Source organism: Volvox carteri (genome assembly GCF_000143455.1).
Source record: "Volvox carteri f. nagariensis unplaced genomic scaffold VOLCAscaffold_5, whole genome shotgun sequence".
Lineage (NCBI taxonomy): Eukaryota > Viridiplantae > Chlorophyta > Chlorophyceae > Chlamydomonadales > Volvocaceae > Volvox > Volvox carteri.
In genome coordinates this window covers 490,843-512,182 of record NW_003307548.1, presented here as the reverse complement: position 1 = coordinate 512,182, position 21,340 = coordinate 490,843, and the positions used below count along the sequence as shown (strand labels likewise).

The 21,340-nt window shown below is 57.4% G+C and overlaps 4 protein-coding genes across 4 annotated transcripts; 2 read left to right on the top strand and 2 right to left on the bottom strand.

Annotated features, from left to right (window-relative positions):
• Positions 1–6: 6 nt before the first annotated feature.
• Positions 7–4,108, top strand: VOLCADRAFT_87318 (uncharacterized protein; the record flags this gene model as incomplete). The annotated part of the gene is made up of 6 exons (XM_002947157.1): positions 7–285; positions 411–540; positions 644–776; positions 1,032–1,935; positions 2,314–2,889; positions 3,995–4,108. The coding sequence occupies 6 exons, from the start codon at positions 7–9 to the stop codon at positions 4,106–4,108; spliced, it is 2,136 nt and encodes a 711-aa protein (XP_002947203.1).
• Positions 4,109–6,804: 2,696 nt separating this feature from the next.
• Positions 6,805–13,818, bottom strand: VOLCADRAFT_87317 (uncharacterized protein; the record flags this gene model as incomplete). The annotated part of the gene is made up of 8 exons (XM_002947018.1): positions 6,805–6,863; positions 7,312–7,343; positions 7,686–7,837; positions 8,470–8,935; positions 9,300–11,171; positions 11,460–11,581; positions 12,028–12,174; positions 12,382–13,818. The coding sequence occupies 8 exons, from the start codon at positions 13,816–13,818 to the stop codon at positions 6,805–6,807; spliced, it is 4,287 nt and encodes a 1,428-aa protein (XP_002947064.1).
• Positions 13,819–16,601: 2,783 nt separating this feature from the next.
• On the bottom strand, positions 16,602–18,242 carry VOLCADRAFT_87316 (uncharacterized protein; the record flags this gene model as incomplete). The annotated part of the gene is made up of 3 exons (XM_002947017.1): positions 16,602–17,059; positions 17,947–17,990; positions 18,226–18,242. The coding sequence occupies 3 exons, from the start codon at positions 18,240–18,242 to the stop codon at positions 16,602–16,604; spliced, it is 519 nt and encodes a 172-aa protein (XP_002947063.1).
• Positions 18,243–18,789: 547 nt separating this feature from the next.
• Positions 18,790–20,527, top strand: mrpL30 (mitochondrial ribosomal protein L30; the record flags this gene model as incomplete). Its single annotated transcript, XM_002947156.1, has 2 exons — positions 18,790–18,960; positions 19,216–20,527. 2 exons carry the CDS (start codon positions 18,790–18,792, stop codon positions 19,675–19,677), a joined length of 633 nt encoding a protein of 210 aa, XP_002947202.1. The 3' UTR covers positions 19,678–20,527.
• Between the last annotated feature and the right edge of the window lie 813 nt (positions 20,528–21,340).

Here is a 21,340-nt window from a genome sequence, read left to right as displayed (position 1 = left end):
CTAAAGATGGGAAACTTCGTGTCAACAACGGGAGGGGCCTTCACACCATCCGACGCCTTCTTTTTGTGTGAAGCGACCCGAACCGGATCGCTTGATATTGTGCGGCTCTTCCTTAAGAAGAATCCTGCATTGGTGTACGCAACGGATGCCAGTGAAAAATCAACACCCTGGCACGTCGCAGCGGCTGCGGGCCACGACGTGGTCGTTAGGGTATTAATCGATACCACCCGTGCGAACTCCTTATCCAACAACTTCGATCCTGTTTCAAAGGTTATCAACAAGCAGGTCAGGGGTGGATTCATTGCCGTGGCTAACTGCTTTGGAAAGCTCAGCACGCACACCCAGCAGCGTGCGTGGCGTGGGGCCCGCCCCAAGCTCTCTGCCGCCTTTCCTTTGTTCCCCCTCCCCAGAATGCCAAAGGACAGACGCCCCTCATGCTGGCGTGTGGCGGTGGACACAGCATATGTGTACGACTACTCCTCGAAAGCGGCGCGCTTTTACTAGTTGCAGATGCAACGGGACGGTCAGCGCTTCACTATGGTATGTTCCGCGGGCAGTTATTGCTTCACCCCGCTGTTGGCCTTTCGGCGCCGCCGCACCTCTGAAAGCTTCGAGTAACCCTCCCTCCCCTTCAACCGTGCAGCGGCCCTCCATTGCCGTGCGGACGGCAAGGGCAACGACTGCGTGGAGCTGCTGCTGGCGCACATGCAGCAGCAGCTTATTGCGCAGGGCCCGGCTGCAGCGCCCCCCCAAGTGCATGCCAACGTCATCCGAAAGTGAGTGCGTACCCGGGGAAACCCCTGGGTAGACGTGCGGTTGCGCCGGGGCCTTTCCTTCAACACTTTTTTCCATTCCAGATGACGGCACCTGCTAACAGTGCCTTTTGCTAGCTGTGCAGTGATAAGCATCGTGTGTGGGGGGTCCATGGTGTCCCGCAAATCCTTGTGTAAAGCGAACCCTAAGCCCCCGCACCACGGCGACCTGCGGTACGCGGTGCGCGCCCGCATGTCCTCCCTGCCCCACTCACCCAGATTTGCGGACACGGGCGACATGTACGGCAGGACCGCACTACACTGCGCCGCCTGGTCAGGCAACACACGCGCCGCACACGCGCTGTGGGCCGTGGGCGCGGATATTTGCGCCCGTACGGAGACAGACTGCTACGACGCGGAGTTGCCCTGCAATAACGGCACTACACCGCTCCACTTTGCAGCTATGCGCGGTCATCAGCCCGTGGTAGTGCTGCTGCTGGCGGCCTGGCATCGCATGGCCACGCGGCCCGGGTCGCCGCTTCCACGGCCAGCTTTTGCGAGGGCGTTGCTGCAGCCTCTCAAACTTCACGACCCAGCCTCGCTGCCGCTGCCGGGGCTGCCGTCCGCAGCGGCCGAGGGCCACGAGGGTCAAGTGCCGGCAAAGGAGGCGGAGGCTCAAGGTGAAAAGGATCAGCAGGACCAGGGCCCGGAGGCACAAACTACCAGCTCAGCTCCTGGACAGGCTGCTGGCGAGATGGAGCCAGCAGAGGCGCAACTGCATAACAAGGTGGATGGCCTGAAGCAGCAGCAGCCGCATGGGGATAGGAAGGTGGACAGCGAAGAGCGGGGTACGGACCAGGACAAAGTGGGTGAGAACACATCTGGGCAGGACGGTGCTAAGGAGTTCTCAGCTGGCGCCGGAACCTGCGGGGAGCAGCGGCAGCAAGAAGATGCTTCAGACGGAGTGCCCGCGGCACCGGCCGCCGGGGAAGACCAGCGGGCTGCGAATAGGACGTCCGCGCCGCAGTCGGGGCCAGCTTCGGAAAGCGGAAGGGCCGATGGCGGCGGCGACGACAGCAGCAGCCAGAGCGTCAAGAGCATGGACGTCACTCGGTCGGCACCCGCATTGGAGCTTCCACCGCCGCCCGAGCCGCGGGCGCCCGCCATGGACCCCCGGGTGATGGTGCGTTAACTAAGAACCATCCTTGGGGACAGGACAGGGAAGACTTGCAGGCCGGTGAAACGGTGTTTGTGGTGGCGCCCGTGTGAGCTGTGATCACTCCGGACATCCGCGCTGCGTTTGCGACAGCTGTCATAAAGTTCGCCGTGAAGACGTAGGATTCAAGACTGGGGCTTGCACTTTTTGCACCCGCTGCTTTACAGATGCTCGTGCGTTCTTTGTTTCAATCGCATGCACGTACACGAGTTTCACGTGGGCCCCTCTCTACACTTGGCGACCCAAGGGGGGGTGCTGCTAGGAGGGCTTGCCTGCGCGGTTAGCATGGAGGGAGTCAGGTGACCTCATCCCACATACCCTGAACCACATGTCGTACTTTCGTAGGTTGATGCGTACGGGATGACGCCATACACCATTGCATGCAAGCGCAAGCAAGAGCGCGGCTCTATGCTCATTGAGCTGTTAGACCCGGCCACGGACTTCGGTGGCGACGAGACGCCCTCGGAAGGTGACGATGGTGATGGCGACCGCGGCAGCGGCGCGGAGGGTGATGGAGGTGACGGGGAGGCAGCTGCTCGCGGGTCATCCGACCTGCTTAGGTACAGCGGCAAAGCTTACGGCGCAGACCCTGATGGTGACGACGACGACGACGCGGATTCGGACGCGGCCGCAGCGGGACCGCTTCTCTTATGGGAGGGCGTGGAGCTCGTTCGCGACATTGCGGCGAACCCGGATTCTTTTTTCAAGTTGCAGCAGACAGTGTCGCTTTTGCAGCCGCAGCTTGAGGACGACAAGCCCGGTGCCGGAGACGGGAGGGGCAGGTCCGCGGCTGGGATCTCCGATTCCGGCAGCGGTAGCACCCTTCCGATTGGTCGGGCAGCGAACGCCCCCTCGAGGTTGCCGGTCACCACCACGACGGAGGTTGTTCCGGACTGCTTCCTGTGTCCGTTGACCTGCAAGGTAAAGAGAAGAATCGCGGGGCCGGCGGGGCATTTGGCTGTCATCAGGAGGTCTGGCTTTGGGGGGTGTGCCTGGCGACCACGGCAGGCCAGCGCGCCATGACGACAGCGTACAGCGTGCTCTATCTTGCAAGGTTGGGGCAGCGGTTAGTGGCGGGCCTGCGACGCTCTGCACGTTTACAGAGAAGCCACTGGCGTACACGAGAGCGCCATTAACCGCCCACTCTGTTTCGTACAATCTTACATGGACCTTATATGGATCGTGCACTTTCCACTTCAGGTTACGTGGTTTGTCCTTTTCTTTTCCGTGCCTTGAAATTCGATCTAGGTATTCCGAAATCCAGTGGTAGCGGCGGACGGAGTTACGTACGAGCGCGAGGCCATCGAACGACACCTTCATCACGTCAACACGTCCCCGGTGACGAAGCAGCGTCTGCCCAGCAAGCAGTTGTACGACAACAACGCCCTCAGAAACGCCATCGAGCATTGGTCCGCTGGGTTGTTGCCACCCCGGGGCTCGGGGACTGGAGCTGGGGCCAGTGAAAGCAACTCCCATCGGGCCACCAGCACAGCGCTATTGGGGCGGCGCTGACCCCCGGCGTTGCAGTGCGTGGGAGAAAATAGCTAAGGCAGCATTGCGTGGTGCAGTTAATTGGATGTATACGTTTTATAACTGCAAATGCCTTATGCGCCAGTTTTTTGAGTCCGCGTTCAGCATGGCTTGTTTGCGGCTGAGGCATTGTGTACATACGAGGGATGCAGGGGCGTTGAGTTAAGCGTAATGCGATGCATGGCAGGCGGACAGAATTCGAAGCATGGCTACAATTCCAGGGAACAACCCTTGATTGTAAGGGGAGATTGATGAGGAACACATATCTGCGGAGGACATGGTGGGAAGTTTCGGTTACTATGGGAACCAAGAACCATCCGAACACCCACCACGCTACACGACCACCACGATTACCGCCACCACGGGTTAACTGTAATTGTTATTGTTGGCGGGCATGAGACTGCATGAAACTGGGGTTATCCTAGGGCGAGGCGGGCAGGTTGGTTGTGACTAGGCGGAATTTTCCGCCTAGCTCCTTCCGACTACCCCACCACAGGGGAAAAAGTTCCGAAGTCAATATGCCCACCTCTATACGGCTCTATACGGTCTGCGCCTTCAGATTGACGCTCGCGACCGCGTTCCGCAATCGTTGGCACCCCTAGATCCGTGAACACCCCAAATTCGGTCGTGATATGATACCTACGGTTGGGACACCGATTGGCCCGGTAACCTAGGTTTTCATAAAAATTATCAAACGTTACGAAGTGTACCTGCAAGCAATTGTGAAAAAAATCTTCCTTCGGTAGATAGGCCGGGTGGAGGCTCCAGCTACCGCGATGCAATCCACTATTCCTGGACACCTAACGCCTCACACAAGCGACCTAATGCAGCTACAACCCCCCCCAAAAACTCTAGCACACCAGAGCGACCTCCTTAACTGGCATTACATGCCGTACCAACACGCACAACCAACTCTTCTGTGTGTGTGTTACATGGTTGGGGGTGCGTGACCCCATACCTGTAAGACTACCCATACGAGCCGAAGGCCCAAGGGCAATACTACAACGCCTAAAAGCCAACTCTTCTGCGTCCACAGACAACCTCGGTTTTCTATCGTTACTCTCCGAAAACCTTCAGTATAGGGACGCATCTGCGCCATGGAATGTTTCGGTGGGCCCCTTTCAAGCCACCACAACGGACATTCGGTAGTCAGCAAGCAGCCAGCGACCAGCGGTCCATCACACGCCATTGCGTGACAGCTGTGGAAAATCCAGGAAAGGGCCGCAAACCCTTAGACACCCCGGCTGAATCCGTTTCTTCGTGTTCCAGTAACACATAAGGCGTGCAGGCGAGGTCTTGGCCTGCGTGATCCGGCGTACAAAGAAGATGGATACAGGTTTCCCATTGCATTTATGCCGTACCGTACGGCGCCATGGAAACGGTTATCAGCACAGCATCTAGGGAGATCCACACTTGTCACTTAAGAGTGCAAAGGAAAGGCAGCACAGATACAAGGAAAAGCTTATTTGTTACAGAGGGCTATAGGGTATGAGATCCATCATGTCGAGCTAACGCCCTGTGTACGGCACGGCAAGTTAATACATCCGCAGGGAACTGCAGGAAACACGTTCACTACTCCTTCCCGCAATGATCACGCTCATCATGAGGTCGAAGTGCAACCACTCTCTCCTCCTGCTTTCCACAGACGCCTCCCAGGTTCCAAGAAGCACTTAGTCCTTCATAGTCCAACGTGCATATTGCTGTCCCCAAGCCTCTTGTCAAGTAGCAAAGCTCTTAAGCATCGGGCCGCTGCACACAGTGCGCACAATGCACGTTAGTCACCAGGCGCTCATCGCAGGCCATAACGTACGCAACCAGTTTATTGTGTCTGATCAGCTTGTATCAGCTTAGGTTGAAGACTTGGATCCTCCACGCGCAACCCTAGCTTGTGGCTCTATTCATCCATCTATCCAAAATGGGTTACTTCCATGGTATATTTTATATGGGGTGTCGTACACGGGATCCTCCGTGAACTCCGTGCGATCCCCATAACGCCCCATAATGCTCCCTCAGCCTCACACTGGGACACCGCGGCACGCCCTTCCTCTTCCCCTTGGTGCTTTCCGGCGTCGCCAGCAGTCGGCAGGGCGGCAGAAAGCATGTTAAATGCAATGAAACTATCAAACTACTAAGGGTAGCGCAACCGAGGTGTAACACACCGGGAAGACGGTTAGGACTCTGACCAATATAACGCCCGCCCATTGGTGGAGTGCTTCGTTGGCAGTCGTTCCCGTTGGGGTACGGTTAGGTGCCCCTGGCCAACGTCAGGCCCGGATCAATATGTAACAGACACACAAGTCAAAAAACTAACACGTCCCGAAATGGAAGCACGTACATATGCGGAAATGCTTGCATTATTGGCAAGGATATTTTATTCTGCAAATTTGCAATTGGGGCGAAGCATGAAGGCAATAAAGCTCAGCCAGTAAAGACATGGAACTATGGCTCCAGCCAGGCGGGGCAGAAGAGCTCCCTCTTCCCCTTTTCTCTCCCCACTGGGCTTAGGTAGACCGAATGCCGACACAGAAGACCTCCAACGGCTGTAGTCTGGGCAAGCGACAGTTGCGCGGTGCATAGGATCCTGGCCTTGCCATCAGCCGCAACAGAGGTATCCACTATCCAGCTTGATGCATCATATTACCAAGCCTCTCCTCACGTTGCAATTCTGCATCCCTTCCATCCATTAATATGCTATTCTTTTGTTCATCATCATTATGGGAGTGCATAGCGCTTTTCCAAACAATTCTCACCATATTTTATTGAAATCAAAGGCATCATTCCTTTCCACTTCGTATTCCTAAGCCAAGCCCGAACCCCCCGGGATCTCCAAACCATGCGTGTGTCCTTTCCTCAGACTGCCGCACCTGCCGGCTGCCGGCCATGACTCTTAGGTGGCACATACACATCCTGACATGCCTCCCCCTGAGGACAACATCAGCCTCGTGCAAGGTGCAGGTTATATTTATTACCAAAATCAAAAAGACTTTTGCTTTGCATGCGTTTATCCTCATAACATGGGTTATACTTCTTTGTTAAAAAGACCAGCAGGCTTGTCCTCCTCTTCTCCCCTCCCTGGTATCGCCATCATCTCCCTCAGCTTGCAAGTACAGTCCAGTAACCAGCAGGTTGCCGACGACATAGCAATGGCACTCGGCTTTCAGTACTTTCGTCCGTCTGAGCATTGCGGCAACTACACCAGGAAGGAGCTCATAATAGAGCTTATCCTCGTATGACTGGACATGATGGAACACGAACTAAGCATTGCGACAGAGGCTATACATAGTACAAAAGCAGACATATCCACACCTACTCGCGCATATAGGCTTCGGAGCTTACCATCTTGCAGTCCCCGTGCACATACTGACCTGCCGTAGCGGGTAGAGTCAACGAGTTGGGGGATGTGTGGGGAGGCAGTCACTCACAGCTGGCAGCTGTTCACGCAGCGGTGTCTAGCTCCGGGTAATGTTTTCCCGGCCGCATCAACACGAGCAGTAACAGCAAAAGCAGCAACCATAGCCCCCGTATTGTTAGGTGCCGTGGGGGAAGAGGAGTGCCCCTCCGCACATTTCCAACATAACCCATGTTAGTGCTCCTGACGGACAAACCAGCACATGTGAAGGCCGTCAGGTAGTCGTAAGCCTCCAGACCTTCAACTCAGCCAACTGCGGATTATTTTGGCGGGTCACGTTGTGGCATCTCGCCGCGGCGTCGAAACACAGCAGCTCTCCAGGTAGCCGCCGCCAGCGCCGCCGCCGCGGCAACACCCCGCTGCAAGCATTGCCGTAAGGAGGGACGCGGTCATTGTCGTCGCACCCATCCAGATCCAGCTGCTCGGGGAGGTCAGCCTGCAAACATCAGCACAGCCAAATAACAAATCAACATGTGCACCGGCGCGACGTGGAAACGGGAAGGAGACGTCATCTGCCTTGACATGATTAACGTAGTGTATGTAAAAGTAAAGTGCATGTACAAGTACGGCGCACATTCATTCCTTCGTACAACAGGCGCTTCATCCAGTCGCACACAGTCCTGCACACGGATGGCCCAGCCGGGATGTACACGACGGCCTCTGCCTCGCAGCGCCGTGCCGCGGCTTCTCATTCCCCTTTCCCGCCATTGCCTTGCACAGTCCGGCCCAGATCGGCCCCGGTCTTATCCCAGGGCCCAGCCGCTTTCCTCGTACGCACCCGCGGTAGGAGAAGAACGCGGTCTGCAGGACCACCGCCCCCATGAGGCCGCCGCCACTCACAATGCCTACTACGGCCGTGTAGGACGGCCGGAGCCGCGGGGCCGGCAGCGGCGGCAGCAGCGCACACAGCGCTATCAGCATGCTTCCAGCCTGGGAACCAGTTGGCGATGGAGGCGGGCATGGGAAGGGGACGGGAAGGGGGACGGGAATGGGGCCGGATACCGAGGCTACCTACAGCCAACATCGTTCGTTTTGTTGGTCCGTTTCCTCGTCAGTCACGTTGATGCGACTGTGAGGATGAACATACAGATGTACAGACGTACAGATATACAGTTTCACAGATGCCAGTCGACGGTAAAATCGGCAACAGCATGGGGTCCATAAAAGGGGCCGATTTAGGGCTCAACGTGGACGGCCCATTTCCGGAGGCGCTGCAAGTGGCCTCTCACTGGGGGGAGCCTCCCTTGCTACTTGGGACAGCCTTGGCGATAAATATCTTAAGATACCGGTACCCTTAAGACACCGCCACACACCCGGGCACATGTGTGTGTACGTGTGTGTATACGTGTGCGTGTGTGTGCATATTGGGGGAGGTGGGGCCCTGGTGCGGCTGGTGGAGACGACACCGCTGGCGGCTACAGCCCTCCGTTCATACTGCAAACGGTTCATGGCTAACCCCCTTAAGTAGCTAGGCAATGGCGACATCGTCGAGACACAACCTGCCCAGCCGCGGTCCCTCTCTCTCTTCACTTATTCCCACTTTCCCGACCCTTCCGCCTCACCAGCTGGCTGGACGCAGCGAACAGCACCACACAGGTCGCGGTGACCGCCAGGCTGCCAGGTCCTACAGCGCCCAGCAGCAAGCAGAACATCCCCGCGGCCCCCTGACTACCCCACAGCACCCACAGACGACCGCGCAACCCCAGTCCCAGTCTTGAACCCGTGCCCTGGCCGCCTGTGCTGCCGCCGCCGCCGCAGCAACAGCAGCAGCACCAGGAGCAGTGCTTTCCCCCGCCTGACGACGGCGCTGCGTCCCCATCCTCCTTCTCCTCCTCGGCCTCGGGCCCCCGCCTCGTCCTCAGCCCCGTGACGGGCCCCACCAGCCCGTTTCCGGCGGGCCTCATGACCAGCTGCATAAGCCCCACCAGGCTGGCTAGCCCGCCCGCGCGCACGGGACTGAGTGCGAAGCGCTGAGCTAGGTAGATTGGTAGGCTGTTGAGGGCTACTAGCTGAGTACCGAAGCAGCAGCTGCCGGGGTGGTTGGGTGACGTGGGCGGATGGGTGTGGTATTGAGTTGCGGGTGAAGGGAAAGCGGACGAGTGAGTGGCTGCAAGCAGGTCCAGGTCCTGGTCTGGCGACCTGGAAACCTAGCGGGGTTTAGGCAGCTGCAGAGTGGACGCGAGCGGCTGCGGGTGCGGGTGCGGGTGTGGGTGTGGTGGAAAGGGGCTCCAGGGGCAGGGTGGATGTTTGAATCCTAGATCCAAGGTTTTGGATTAGAACGGTGAAACCACTGGGGACTGGGCATGAGGGCGAGACGATCTCCCAACCCCACACAAGGCAACAGAGCCAGCACGCACAACACCACAAAACTGATCTCGTAAAAGCCGCTTACCCATAGCCTACCGCCAGCACCAGCACGTACGGATTCAACAAGCTAGCCTTGGCGTCGTACGTCTGTACGTAGGGGGAAGTTAAGGAGTGATGGTAGTGGCTGTACGAGAGGTCGTCTGCGACCGGAGACTCCTGCCCCTCATTCAGCGCCGATTCGGATGTAGGTGGGTTCCAGAGGGCGGCGGAAGTACCAAAGGCGGCGCTGCTTCTCTCCCCAGCCGGAGGAAGCCCCTTCTTCTCAACTCCAACTCGGCTCGGTCTACGGTCGCTGCAACCGGCCAGCATTGCCTGAAACCCCGGCACAGGCGCATGCTCGGCTTCCTCCATCACCATGCCTCCCGCCGCGTACGCGTGCTGCTGCTGTCGCTGCTGCCGTTGCTGCTTCCCGACCGCCGGGTCGGGGTCGGGGTCGGGGTCGGGGTCGGAATCTGGATCCACCTCTCGGAGGGTGGCCAGCTCTGAAACCATGCAGGGCCCAGGTTGATGCGGATGCTGTAAAGGAGAGGAAGCGCCGGAGGCCACCAGCCCAAGCCGAGCAGCACTATTCGTTGCTGCCGATGCGGATGCTGAGGATGGTGCATACGCGTTGACGGGGGATGCAGCCTTGGGTTGTGGGCTGCTGCGGCTGTGGTCCTCCAGTTGTTGCCGCCTGGAGGAGCTGATGCTTTCTCGGCCGGCAACAGCGCGGCTGTGGAGGTTGTGACTGTACTGGTTGGGATAGGGCTGAGGGTGAGAGTGCCGCTGCTGGTGCTGCTGCTGCCGGTGGTGGTGCTGCTCATGATGGTGTATATTGCGTGCATTGCCAAGCGGTGACAACCGGCCACTCAGCAGTGCCCGCGTTGGCGCTTGGGAGACGAGTGGGGTTAGCGGCGCCGGCGGTAACAGTTGTGGCGCGGATGGTGGCGGTGGTGGTGCAACAGATGCCTGCGGCGCGGACGAGGAGGATGCAGCTATGGGTAGCTGAGGTGCACTCCCGCCGCGGCGGCTCGATAGCGGTGCAGCGGCCGTCTCCTTCCCCGAGCACTGTTCCCCAGCTCCTTGGCCGTCCGTGGCGGTGTCCATGTCCGAGGGCGGAGCGGAGTAGGGCGCAGAGGACATGGACTGACGGCTGCGGCAGTCGGCTGCTGAGAAAGAGCCGTCACTAGCTGCGGCCACCGGTGGTCCCAATCGTATCGCTACTTTGTTGCCTCCTGGCGGTGCCGTAACCGCCTGTTGAGTCCCATGCACCGCCTGGGCCTGCTCCCGCTCCCGCTCCTGTGGACTGCCGTGAAGTCCCGGTCCCGATCCCATTGTCAACGGTGACCCGGGCCCCGCGTCCACTTGTGCTTCAGTGCGTGCTGCAGCTGATAGCGGAGTCGCTTCCGCTGTCGACCAAGGTCTGACAGACCGCCGCAGACCGCCGCTCATCTGCGTGCCTACGCTGCGCAGTCGCTGCAGCGGCAGCGGCGGCGACTGCGGCGCGGCGCCCTCCATCTGCACGTGCTCATGGTCCCCAGTGCGCATGCTGCCGCCGCCGCCGCCTGCACCGCTGCTCTGCAGCAGCAATGGCGGCGGTAGCGACGGCAGCGACGGCCTTGCTTTGTCCACCGGCAGCGGCAGCGGCAGCTTTCGCCGATCAAGGAGGTCTCCAAAGCGGGTGTCCTGACCGAAGGCAAAAGTCGCAAACGCCAGTAGCACGAGCGCGGCGGCAGGGACGTAGAAGGCCGAGCGCCAGGCGGCGGACGGGGCAGTGGGGTAGCAGCAGCGCTGCAGCCCAGACGCCAGCAGGGGTAACACAAGGAGGGCCGCCCCCGCCCCCGCACTGCCCCAGCAGGTGCACAGGGCCAGGGCGCTGGGCAGCTCGTGGGGCCGGATGGTGGCAGCCAACCAGAACCTGCAGCCGGCGGCGGGTCAGGTGAGATGAGCGAGGGGCGGCGCAGTGTGATCTGGCGAACGATTGGAAAGCCTGGGGGAGGCCGCCAACTGCCAACCCGACCCAACCCGACCCGACCCAAACAAAATCAAAACAAACCAACGGCCCCGCAACCGCCCGCCAGGAATCAGAATGCAGAACCCAAAGCTCCGCCGTCAAGGTCCCCAACCCAGTGCCGTAAGTTTAGCCAGCAGTACTCACAACCGGCAGAGTGGAGCACAGCTCTAGGCACAGGTACCGCACACTCACTGCGTGCATGTTAAGGCCAGGAGCAAAATCCCCGAGATGATGCGTATCAGGATGAATGCGGAGGCAGAATCCACAAGGGCCATGCAAGCCAGCGCGGGAGCGGTCAGCAGCAAGAGGAGCACCTGTTTAGCGAGTGTAAGCACGGGGGGAGTCCTGCTGGGTTTGCTCATCACGAGCGCATCTCGGGGTTTTTGTATGTATGTCTGTGTGCATGGAACTGAGAAACGAAAACATGACAGCTGAAGTAAGGTCGCGGGGATAGGTAAACCACTTATGCACCAGCTAAAAATACTGTACATCTACCTACAATGATTTAGGCAGACCAGTATACGCTCGAAGATGCAATATATATAGCTAGATAAAAACATAACTATATATTCAAGAACCCCGGAGCAGGGGGACCTATGCACGTGTGGATTAAGGTGTGCCAGAATAACGCAAAGACTGAAGGAAGACGGGATGGGGAACGAAGACGAGAAGAACGGAGCGGCCGAACCAGGCAGTGTGCAGTTGTGCGCACGTGCACACGCGTCCATACACACACGCATGCAGGACAGCCGGGGCCCACCTGGGTGTATCGGGGGCCCAGTCGTCCCAACCACCACGCGGTCATGGGAAAATGAACCAGGGCTGGCAGCACCAGAGCCGCCGCTGCCGCGCCGCCGACCACAGCTGGGGACAATCCCAAATCGGGTTGGGCGGCCGGCAGCAGGGCCTGCAGGCAGGAGGTGAAGGCAGGTTGGCAGCAGGGCCATAGGGCCCAGGAGGCTGGGAATGGAAGATTTGAAAACCGGGCCATCTTAAGTAAGGTCCGTAATGGCAAGGGGGGCAGGAATGGTGAGTCGCTCGTCACCCGCAAAAGGTAACCATCGTCACCGTAAGAGACCCCACCTCCATACCAGTCTCCCTGCAACGCGCTTACCGAGGACGTAAACACGGACATGCACGCCACGAAGATGAATGCCGTTGCTAAATGGAAAGTCCGCGTCGGGACGTCGCTCAGCTTGGAGAACGGCCGAAACCGATGCCAATGTACGGCACTTATATGTCGGCGCGAAGCTGCTGCGCATGCACCCTCATCCTGCTTCCGGTTGAACGCGGCCCCTAACTGTTTTTGTAGCGCTCCCGACCTCACGGTTGCGTAGCTGCCGCAGCTGCCGCGGAGGGGCTCCGGGCTGCCACCTCCGCCACCTCCGCCACCTCCGCCATCGGCAGCTCCGCGGCTGGCGGCGGTGGTGGCGGCAGCTGCACCTTCAGCGCCCACCGCGGAGGCGCTGACAGGGCTGCAGCCCCCACTTGCTGTCCGGGTGTAGCTTGCAGGTGCGGGTGGCAGGTGGCTCATCCCGATACTGCCGTAGCATGGTGTGGATGCTGATACAGCAGCCATGGTTTTATCTTCATTGCAGCTGCTGCACGCCACGTCCGCCACTGACCCCTGGTTCACCACGGCCACGGAGCGCAGCGACTTCCAAGACCGGATGAGAAACTCACGCGGTTTATGCAAGGCTACCGCGCCGCCGGCAGCGGCGACGGCTGGGACATCCTCAGAGGCCACTGCCGCTGGCACTGCAAGCGCAGCTTCTGACGTTCTCCCACTGCACCCGCCTTGCACCACTTCCTCCTCCCCACGGCCAGCAGCAGCAACCGATACGCGCCCCTTGCTATCCACGCCTTGGGGCGCTGAGACGAAGAGGCGGGGCAAGTGGATCATCGATTTGGCCCTGCGGGCTTGACTGCTGATCGAAACAGTACGGAAAAAGTGCCCGCTGGTGCCGAGCAGATTAGCTCCATCACCGCCGGGGCTGGGCCTGAGCAGCTCCTCATCAGGATTACCCTTTTCACTGACACCGGGCCCAGTCCTAGCCGCAGCCCTAGTGGCCCCGCCGATGCCCTTGAGCTCCTTCAAGGAGAAGGACCACAGCCGGATGGACGCCGAATGACTGCGTTTAAGAGGGGGTCTGACATGGGACAGCGCGTGGGGTTGAGGCTGGGGGGAGGTGTGGCCTGGCCCGCGTGTTGCGTAGGGGATAGTTGGCACGTCGAAGCCTGCCAATTCGTGTAGGTTGTGGTAGGGACGGAAAGCGCCGTTGTCGAAGGCGGTCACTGAGGCACTGAGCCAGGGGGTGCGGTGGGAGGTTGCATGCATGGCGCCGCCGCATGGGTCGTTCGGGACCATGACTGCTCCCTGGGAAGTGAGGATTTGAGTCGCATATGCGTGAACGCATAAAGGCGGGGGTATGGGTCGCGGCATTGCTGGTACTTGTTGTGGGGGTAGGCTTGTTGAGGTGGGAAGGTCAGAAAGCGGCGGAGCCAGGAGGGAAGAGCGGTGGACGGCTGACACGCCGGAGCCGGCGGTCATTGAAGAAATGCGGCGATGTGGCCGTTCTTGAAGGCGGTGTATGGGCACCGGTGTCCAAGCACGCCTGGGCTCTCCCCCGAATGTTGAAGTTGCTTGCGGTAGCAACTCGCTCGGCCTTGATGAAATGGGCTGGGATAACAAGCTGGTAATACCAGTTTCTTTTGTATTGGTGTAACTGGTAGCGGTGTGCACATCGCGCGGCCCTGCAGGGTCCTGCGCTGGGCAGGTTAATGGATAGTAACTGCCTTTTGCGTCAAGGCTGCGGCGCACACAGTGCGTAGATGGACCATGACGTGAAGAATTAACATCTACTTCCATCTCTCTAGCAGTCACTAAGCTGCATTTGCGAGTTATTTTCTCACAGCAGCAGCAGCAGCAGCAGCAGCAAGCTTCTCTGAATTCTGGCGTGGAGTTACGATTATCCAGCCAAACGTCGCATTGCCTATATAGCTTATCCAGTGGTGTGTAACATAAAATGTTAAGAAGACGAAGCAATTATTTTGGTAGGTGAAGATAACTGTGACTCTACACGTGGCCGTCTTTAAAGTACAACTTACGGATTGCAAACAGAGACTCATGTCCCACTGAATAGTGGTTGTGTGATCTGTATGAGATGTCAGTCTTATATAAATCCATTTATGTCCTGCTGGCGGTCCTTACTTCCACACGTACTGACCCTAGACATGGCAATATTTTACTACTGCAGAAGCAGAAATGCCTCAGAAATCCAAGCTATGACGGTGTGCATGTAGTAGAACGTTTTATCAATGAAAGAGCGTAAATGATAAACAAATCTTGTAGGTACCTATCAGCGGACAGGTAACCGTAACCAAGTTATATTCATCAGTACATGTAAGTTACGTACCGCGAAATGTACTTTTCTCTGTAAGTACGTAAAGTACATTTTCCCTTTCCAGAATTTTGTTCCAGGGTCCAAGCAGTTGGTCAAAGTCCTAGGAAATATATGCCTTTCTACGAAAACTTATGAGGTGTACGTTGTGCAGCGTTCTAGGTTCCTAATTACTGCAAGGCTTGTGAATGTTTTAAGTATACGGTGCTTGAATGCTAGGAAATGAGTTCACGTGACCCGGGACCCTGGAATTTACTACAGGTTGCAGTACCTAATAAAACCTGAGGAGTGTTCAGAATTTCTGAATTTTGACGACATTAGAATTCCAATGCAGACGACTTCTCAATTTGCGTTCTCAAACGACTTGCCGAACAGCCGATGCGCCATGACTATCCTCAACACAAGGCAAGCCAGCTTTGTCTAAGAACAATGGGTTATACGTTTTGTTTTTGTGATTAGTTCCGCCTTACTTGTATATATATGGCCTCGATTATTACCGAAATTCACTCTAGGCGCTTTCTGTATAATTAGCTGCAAAGAAATGTACATATCAGATATTAAAGGATGGAAAATGGATTTGTTGAATGACTTCATGTTTAGGAAAAATCAGGCGGATCAGGCCAAATCAAGGATTCCTGGCCCCAAGGATCCTATTCGCCCTGATTGGAGTCCAATTTGCTCAAATAAACAGCGAATCAGCCCGAGTCGCCCACATGTGAACACCTCCAAAGTGGATATGCCTTGATAGGTTGTCGGCAGAAGGTTTTGCTCCAGGTCAAATTGTGAAGCGCAGTGGGCCACTTGTATTACCCGTTCCAGTCTCTGCACAACGGGCCAATGACCTCCGAGCTCCGAGTTCTTGTTAAAAGAAGGGCGGTCAACTTTGTCACCAAAAGATTTTAGCTTAGGCGGAAAGCAACCAGACATGAAGCACTGACCTGACTCTTGCCGGGACAACCTGGCTGAACCATGGCAACATGTTTATGCTTGTCGACAATAGAAATTTCCGGAAGAATGGTTTTCCCCATGCATAGGTTGGCTATTTTTCTCCGTCTGTAGCTGGCCGCTGGGGGTTGATCGGAGTTATAGTTAGGGAAGAAATAGCAGCTTTTGTAAGTTAGAAGACGCGGAGGGATGGAGATCAGGTAAGTTCTCCTGGGCGCATAGCTTGTGCAGGCTTTCAGTCGGATTACACGTCTGGTGACCGAGGTAACTTAAGATGTAGCACACATATACACACATAACCGGCAAACGTAACTGTCCCGTGCGTTGCAGCATAGCCATAGCCACCACCACCAGACCTACAACATACCTTCCGAGTGCTCACTCTGAAAGCCCAGACCTTCCCCAGACAGTGTCATGTCATCACCATCCTATCTGCGAATACCTGGCCGAAGCCGGGCAATCCCCTGTCCTTTCTCGACCATCCTATCTGCCGCTGCGACCTAAAGGAGGTGAATTGTAAGCACCGCCGCGCGGTCAGCTGGCCTTGCGGGCTGCCCAAGACAGTGTCAAGCCCTCACGCCACCTGGTCTAGTCTTCAGGCCCTGCCACACTCCATCATGTTATGACCGGTTGCGCCTCGAGAAGGATGACACCACCGCAGCAGCAGCAACAGCAGGACGGGAGCCAGCACTGTAAGCCGGCACGCAACATGCCCCTAGGCTAGTTAATAACCCCTGACACGTCCCACGAGGGCTCTTGCAGGCTCCTACAGCACCAAAGAGGACCCCAACCAAAAGCTGAATACCCTCAACGTGTTAATTCATTTTCCGCCTCCACTCATGCACGTGCGCACTGCCAAAAAATGCCACGCCGATCCGAGCAACCCCTCCGCCACCTGGAGGATAGATCTTTGCTCCCCTGGAGGCCCCAGGATGATACACACACACACCTGATTGATTTTACACAGCGGGCAACAAACTGTCACGAATTATTGGAACGGGAACGGCATCGGCATGCCGCCCATCGGGCCCTGCATCCCCATCGGGCCTTGCATTCCCTGCATTCCTTGCATCCCCATGGGACCCGGCATTCCCTGCATTCCCAAAATGCCCTGCATCCCCAGGGCCGCCGCAGCTGCGGCCGCGGCCTGCGGCATCATGTGCTGCCCGCCCGCTCCCGTCAGTGCGTTGAACATGGCTGCCGCCGCAGCTGCCTGCTGTGGCGCCATACCGGCAGCCATGCCCTGCATTTGCATGGCCAGTTGCTGCTGCTGCTGTTGTTGTTGTTGTTGTTGCTGCTGCTGCGAAGGCATGCCCGGCTGTCCCACAGGTGTCTGCATGGGCGGCGGCGGCGGGAGCTGTGGAGGCTGCGGGGGCGGTATCATCCGCGGCGGCGGCGGGTACTGCTGCTGTTGTTGGTGCTGTTGTGCTGCTGCTTGCTGTGCAGCTTGAATTGCATGATCCATCCTTAGGGGAGGCGGTGCCGGGGGCGCAGGCATTGGCCCGTGCTGTGGCTGCTGCTGTTGGGGTGGCTGCTGCTGTAGTTGTTGTTGCTGTTGTTGAGGCTGCGGTAATTGCTGCTGCTGTTGCTGCTGTTGGTGGTGCTGCTTGTGCTGCTGTTGCGACAGTTGAATGGGAGCCTGCTGCTGCTGCTGCTGCTGCTGTGATGGCATTTGTTGAGTTTGTTGAGCTGTGGCGGCCTGTTTGGGACGACCCGCATTGCGGATGGCTGCTGAGCTGAGCAATTGCTGGTGTGCACGGCGGGTGTGCGTCGCGAGGTCCTCCTCGCCTGGTATAGCGGGTGAGGTGAGGTGGGGACACAGCAGAACGAGGCGCCATTGAGGGCGGTACAAGGCTAGCGAAGACAGGGTAGCACAGATCAGGTTCCCTGTGTGACTTAGCAGTCGCGTCCCTCCGCATGTCGAAGTTCTGGTAGAGCCCCGTTGTTGGCGAGAAAAAGCGCCCTGCCGCCCCTTCGAGCCGGGTTACTTCCCCTCACACTTCTGTGGGATATGAGTGTTGATCACTCTCCAACACCCGCTCCAACCGTGGAGGCAATGAGGTGCAGCCCTCCTTCGCGACTGCCTCAGCGGCCGCTCCAAGGGCAGGTCCGAAGGGCGCCAGGAGGGATATCAAAACACCGTCCCGGTTCCCTTTAGGTTAGCTGTCCCTTCGTTGAGATCCCTTGCCCCTGCTCGGGGCACGCTACATGGCCGGTATAGGCGGAGCGCTGTGGTGCGCATACCGTAAGATCCTGGCGGATTCACGGGTATACGCAGAACCTACTTTTGAAGCTTTGGAGCGTCAGCGGTGAGATGAAGACCTTGTGCTCACGTGACTTGGGTATCCGTTCCAGCCTTGCTATGTTAGCCTGGCAGCTGCAGAGGACGCGAGGAAGTAAGGAGAAGGCAGGGGACCCGAGGCGTGATCCAAGCGCTAACGCGAGGGAAGAAGGGGAGGGCAGGCAGCGTTCTTAACGAGTGTGGAACTGTGGAGCAGGCCTTGTAACACAGGGGAGCTCCCATGGCACGTCAAGCCAGCATTGGACTCCTGGATCGCATTGCCACCTAGGAGGAGCCTCCGCGATGCGGCGTGTATCACCGCCCAACTCACAGGAAACAGGTGGCCATATCCGTCGCACATGCCAGGCAATATGTGTGGAGGCAGGGGTACAGACGCGCATACACTGCGATAGGAAACTGACATGACACACAGAAATGCGTCTTGTGCCCTGGCGGGGGCTCGTAGCTGTACCCAAGGCAGGGCTGCGGTGGTGCCGTCATTATTTCTTAAAGCCTTTGATACGATCTTATATAAGAACTTTATAACGGTGGAACATCATTGCAGGGGCGCAGGCAACGTAAAGTCGTTCGTGGTGCAACCTAGCATAGAAATAATTGTGAATAGTTGAGAAGTTGCTTTTTTGAATGATTCAGTTGCACCGGATTAGGAAATGTTATTTCTGATTTCCTCTGGTCTGGCAGCAAGCTCTGTACGGACCGTAATTCATTGCTGACATGCCAAGCTGCATGATTTCCGCTAGACCTAAGTTCCATAACACGGTGCGATTTGATATTACTTTAGCTGTAACATGCGCACCGGTAGCCAGTTTAATATGCCATCTTGGGCTCGGTGAGGGTGCCCTAGCTTACAAAATCCGCCTGAAAACTACCTATCATGTCAGAGGGAGCTACACAAGTTGTGAAATCCTTGTTTGTCACCCTTCGGCGAGGATTTGCCGGCACACCTTGGTTCCACCGCCGCATTTTAGACGCTTTAGGCTTGAAACGTAGGCATCAATGCGTTGAAAAGCCAAACAACCCGTCGATTAGGGGCATGCTGTCGAAGGTGCGGAAAGTTGTGTTTTCGTCGACACGGGATACATTGCAGGCTAGGACCAGGGCGCCTCCGTTGGAATCGTGCAAGTATTTAAGCTAATCCTGAAAATGGGGCTGTCAACCCGCTCCCTGGTGCCCTTCTCTCCGCACCCATCACGCAAACCTGCAATCAGCTGCCGTTGATGTCGTAACCCTTACTAAGAGAATACCTAACCCCGCAACCGAACCGCCCCTTCGCTTACAACAACGGGTCATCCCCATGCAGGTCCCTCACTTGGTCATCATTGAAACGGACCGAATGCGTTACCTGCGTGAGATGAAGGAGTACTACGAGCAGCTGCCGCGAACACCCTGGGTGTTGCACCACAGCCCCCTTCAAGCGGCTGCGCTACGGGGTGCTAGCAGTGCCAACGGCACTGACCCTGCCGCCACTGAAACATCAGCCGCGGGGACGCTGACACAGCTGCCGCCGCCTCCGCAGCCAGTCCGTGTGACTCCCTACGCGATGCAGCACCTCCGGGAGCACGTGATGGCCAAGGGCATGGAGGGGTACGACACACTGGCTCCGAAACCGCAAGTGCCACGGCAATACTTCTTAGAACAAGCCAAGGCCCGTCGGGTCAAGATCCTGACGGAACGGGGGCTGTTTGGCGCGGACGCGTGCCGGGAGCATGCGGAGGCGCTGCGACCTAAGGCTTACCGCCGCCGCATCGGGCTACGAGATTGAGAGCTCATGGCCACTGTCATAAGCTTCATGTCTGCACACATGCACACACGCACGGGAAATGCACTTAGCAGGCCCATGGGGGTTTTAGGGCTTAGGGAGGGCCATCGGAGCCAAAACCGGCTGAGACGACGGAATGGGACCTGACGCGTTCAGGTTTGGAGTGAAAAGAACTGTGAAAGGGTTATAGTAGCAGCTCCTTTTCGTCGGTAGGCCGCAAGTTAGGCAGGTAGGTTGTCAGGTGGTATCTGGGTGGCGCTTGGCGGGGTAATGAGGGCTTCTTGCCGGGCCGGCTGGGATAATGAGCCGCCACTCCCATCATGCATGCTTCAGGTGCTGCCTTTGCCGCAGCAGGAGGATCGAGAGCTTTGCAAAGCTGGGGATTGTTGAATATATGGTTTTTAGTTTAGTTGCTTCCTCCTTGTCGTGCTTACCAGCAGCGGTGGTGGTGATGTTGGAATGGGGGATAGGGCTATGGGCTGGAAAGAGAGCTATCTTCTTGTCCAAAGGAAAAGGGGGACAAGAGGGGAGGGGAAAGACGGGGTAACACGGTAAGATACTGCCGGGTGGAGTGCTGCCGAGCGTTTGATGTGCAAGTCGGGACGCCCCTGTGGGCGCTGATCTAGGAGTGCTGGAACGCGCCCTGAATTACTGGAGGGTGGGCGTGGTCACATTATGTTTTGCCGTACCGGGGAGCTGATATTCCGAGGCCACGGTTCGCCTCTCAAGTCCGCGGGACGCTTAGCCCTTGATACAACCCTCCGCCGTAAGGACGTGGGGCAGTATCGCAGTTTGGCCCGCACAGACCTGCCTGGGTGACTTTCAAACGCTTACCTTTTAAAAAGGTGTCCCTCCAGGGCTCTGCGAGCCTCTCTCTGCCCGAGCATGCCAGTGGACGACATGGAAGACTGCCGAAACGGGCTCGCCTGCGTTGCGACGAGATGGGGACAGAGTGGCGTTAGCACCTGCCGCTTTCCATAGATTTCATCGGTGTTTTCAGTTCTTGCATTGCATCCACACCCGCGAACACAAAGCGTTGGGAGGCGGTTTGAGGAGGGGTTTGTCTGATTGACAGCAGAGGCTGCGGATCCGGAGGGACGGAGCTGCGATGGAGCCGCACTCAACGCTGTATTTATTGTGCGGTATTATATGTGGTAACGATGTATACCACGTGTAGTAGAAGGTATTACAGCTTTGAGCCCCAGACCCCCAAGGGAAACCCCAGGGTAGGGCCATCGAGCCACAACGGACCGTGCACTGTACTGGGAAGCTTAAGACGAGAACCCACACCTTGAACAGCGATACATACAGCTCATTCAGAAGTTTGAGAGGCTCTGTATGCGATGCCCCAGCAGCCCACCATTCAAGAGGGTGGTAGCCTGAAGACCCCACCCCCAAAAAGCAGCAGAACGCGAGGTGAGATGTGGCAGGCAGCGCGTGGGGAGAGGAAGGCGACTTTTCTTATCCGCCCTGTCAAACAAACCTACGGGGCTCAACAACAGGTTGCTATAACCTGTATGACACACTTCAAACAGGACGATTCAGCCCCAAAAACGTTCTTAAACACTTGCAACGGAATGAAACGAACAACCGCAGTGCAACAAGCTGCGGTACCAACCGCGACCCTTTACGCCTAACCACCAAGCATTTAACATTTCACTGGCCG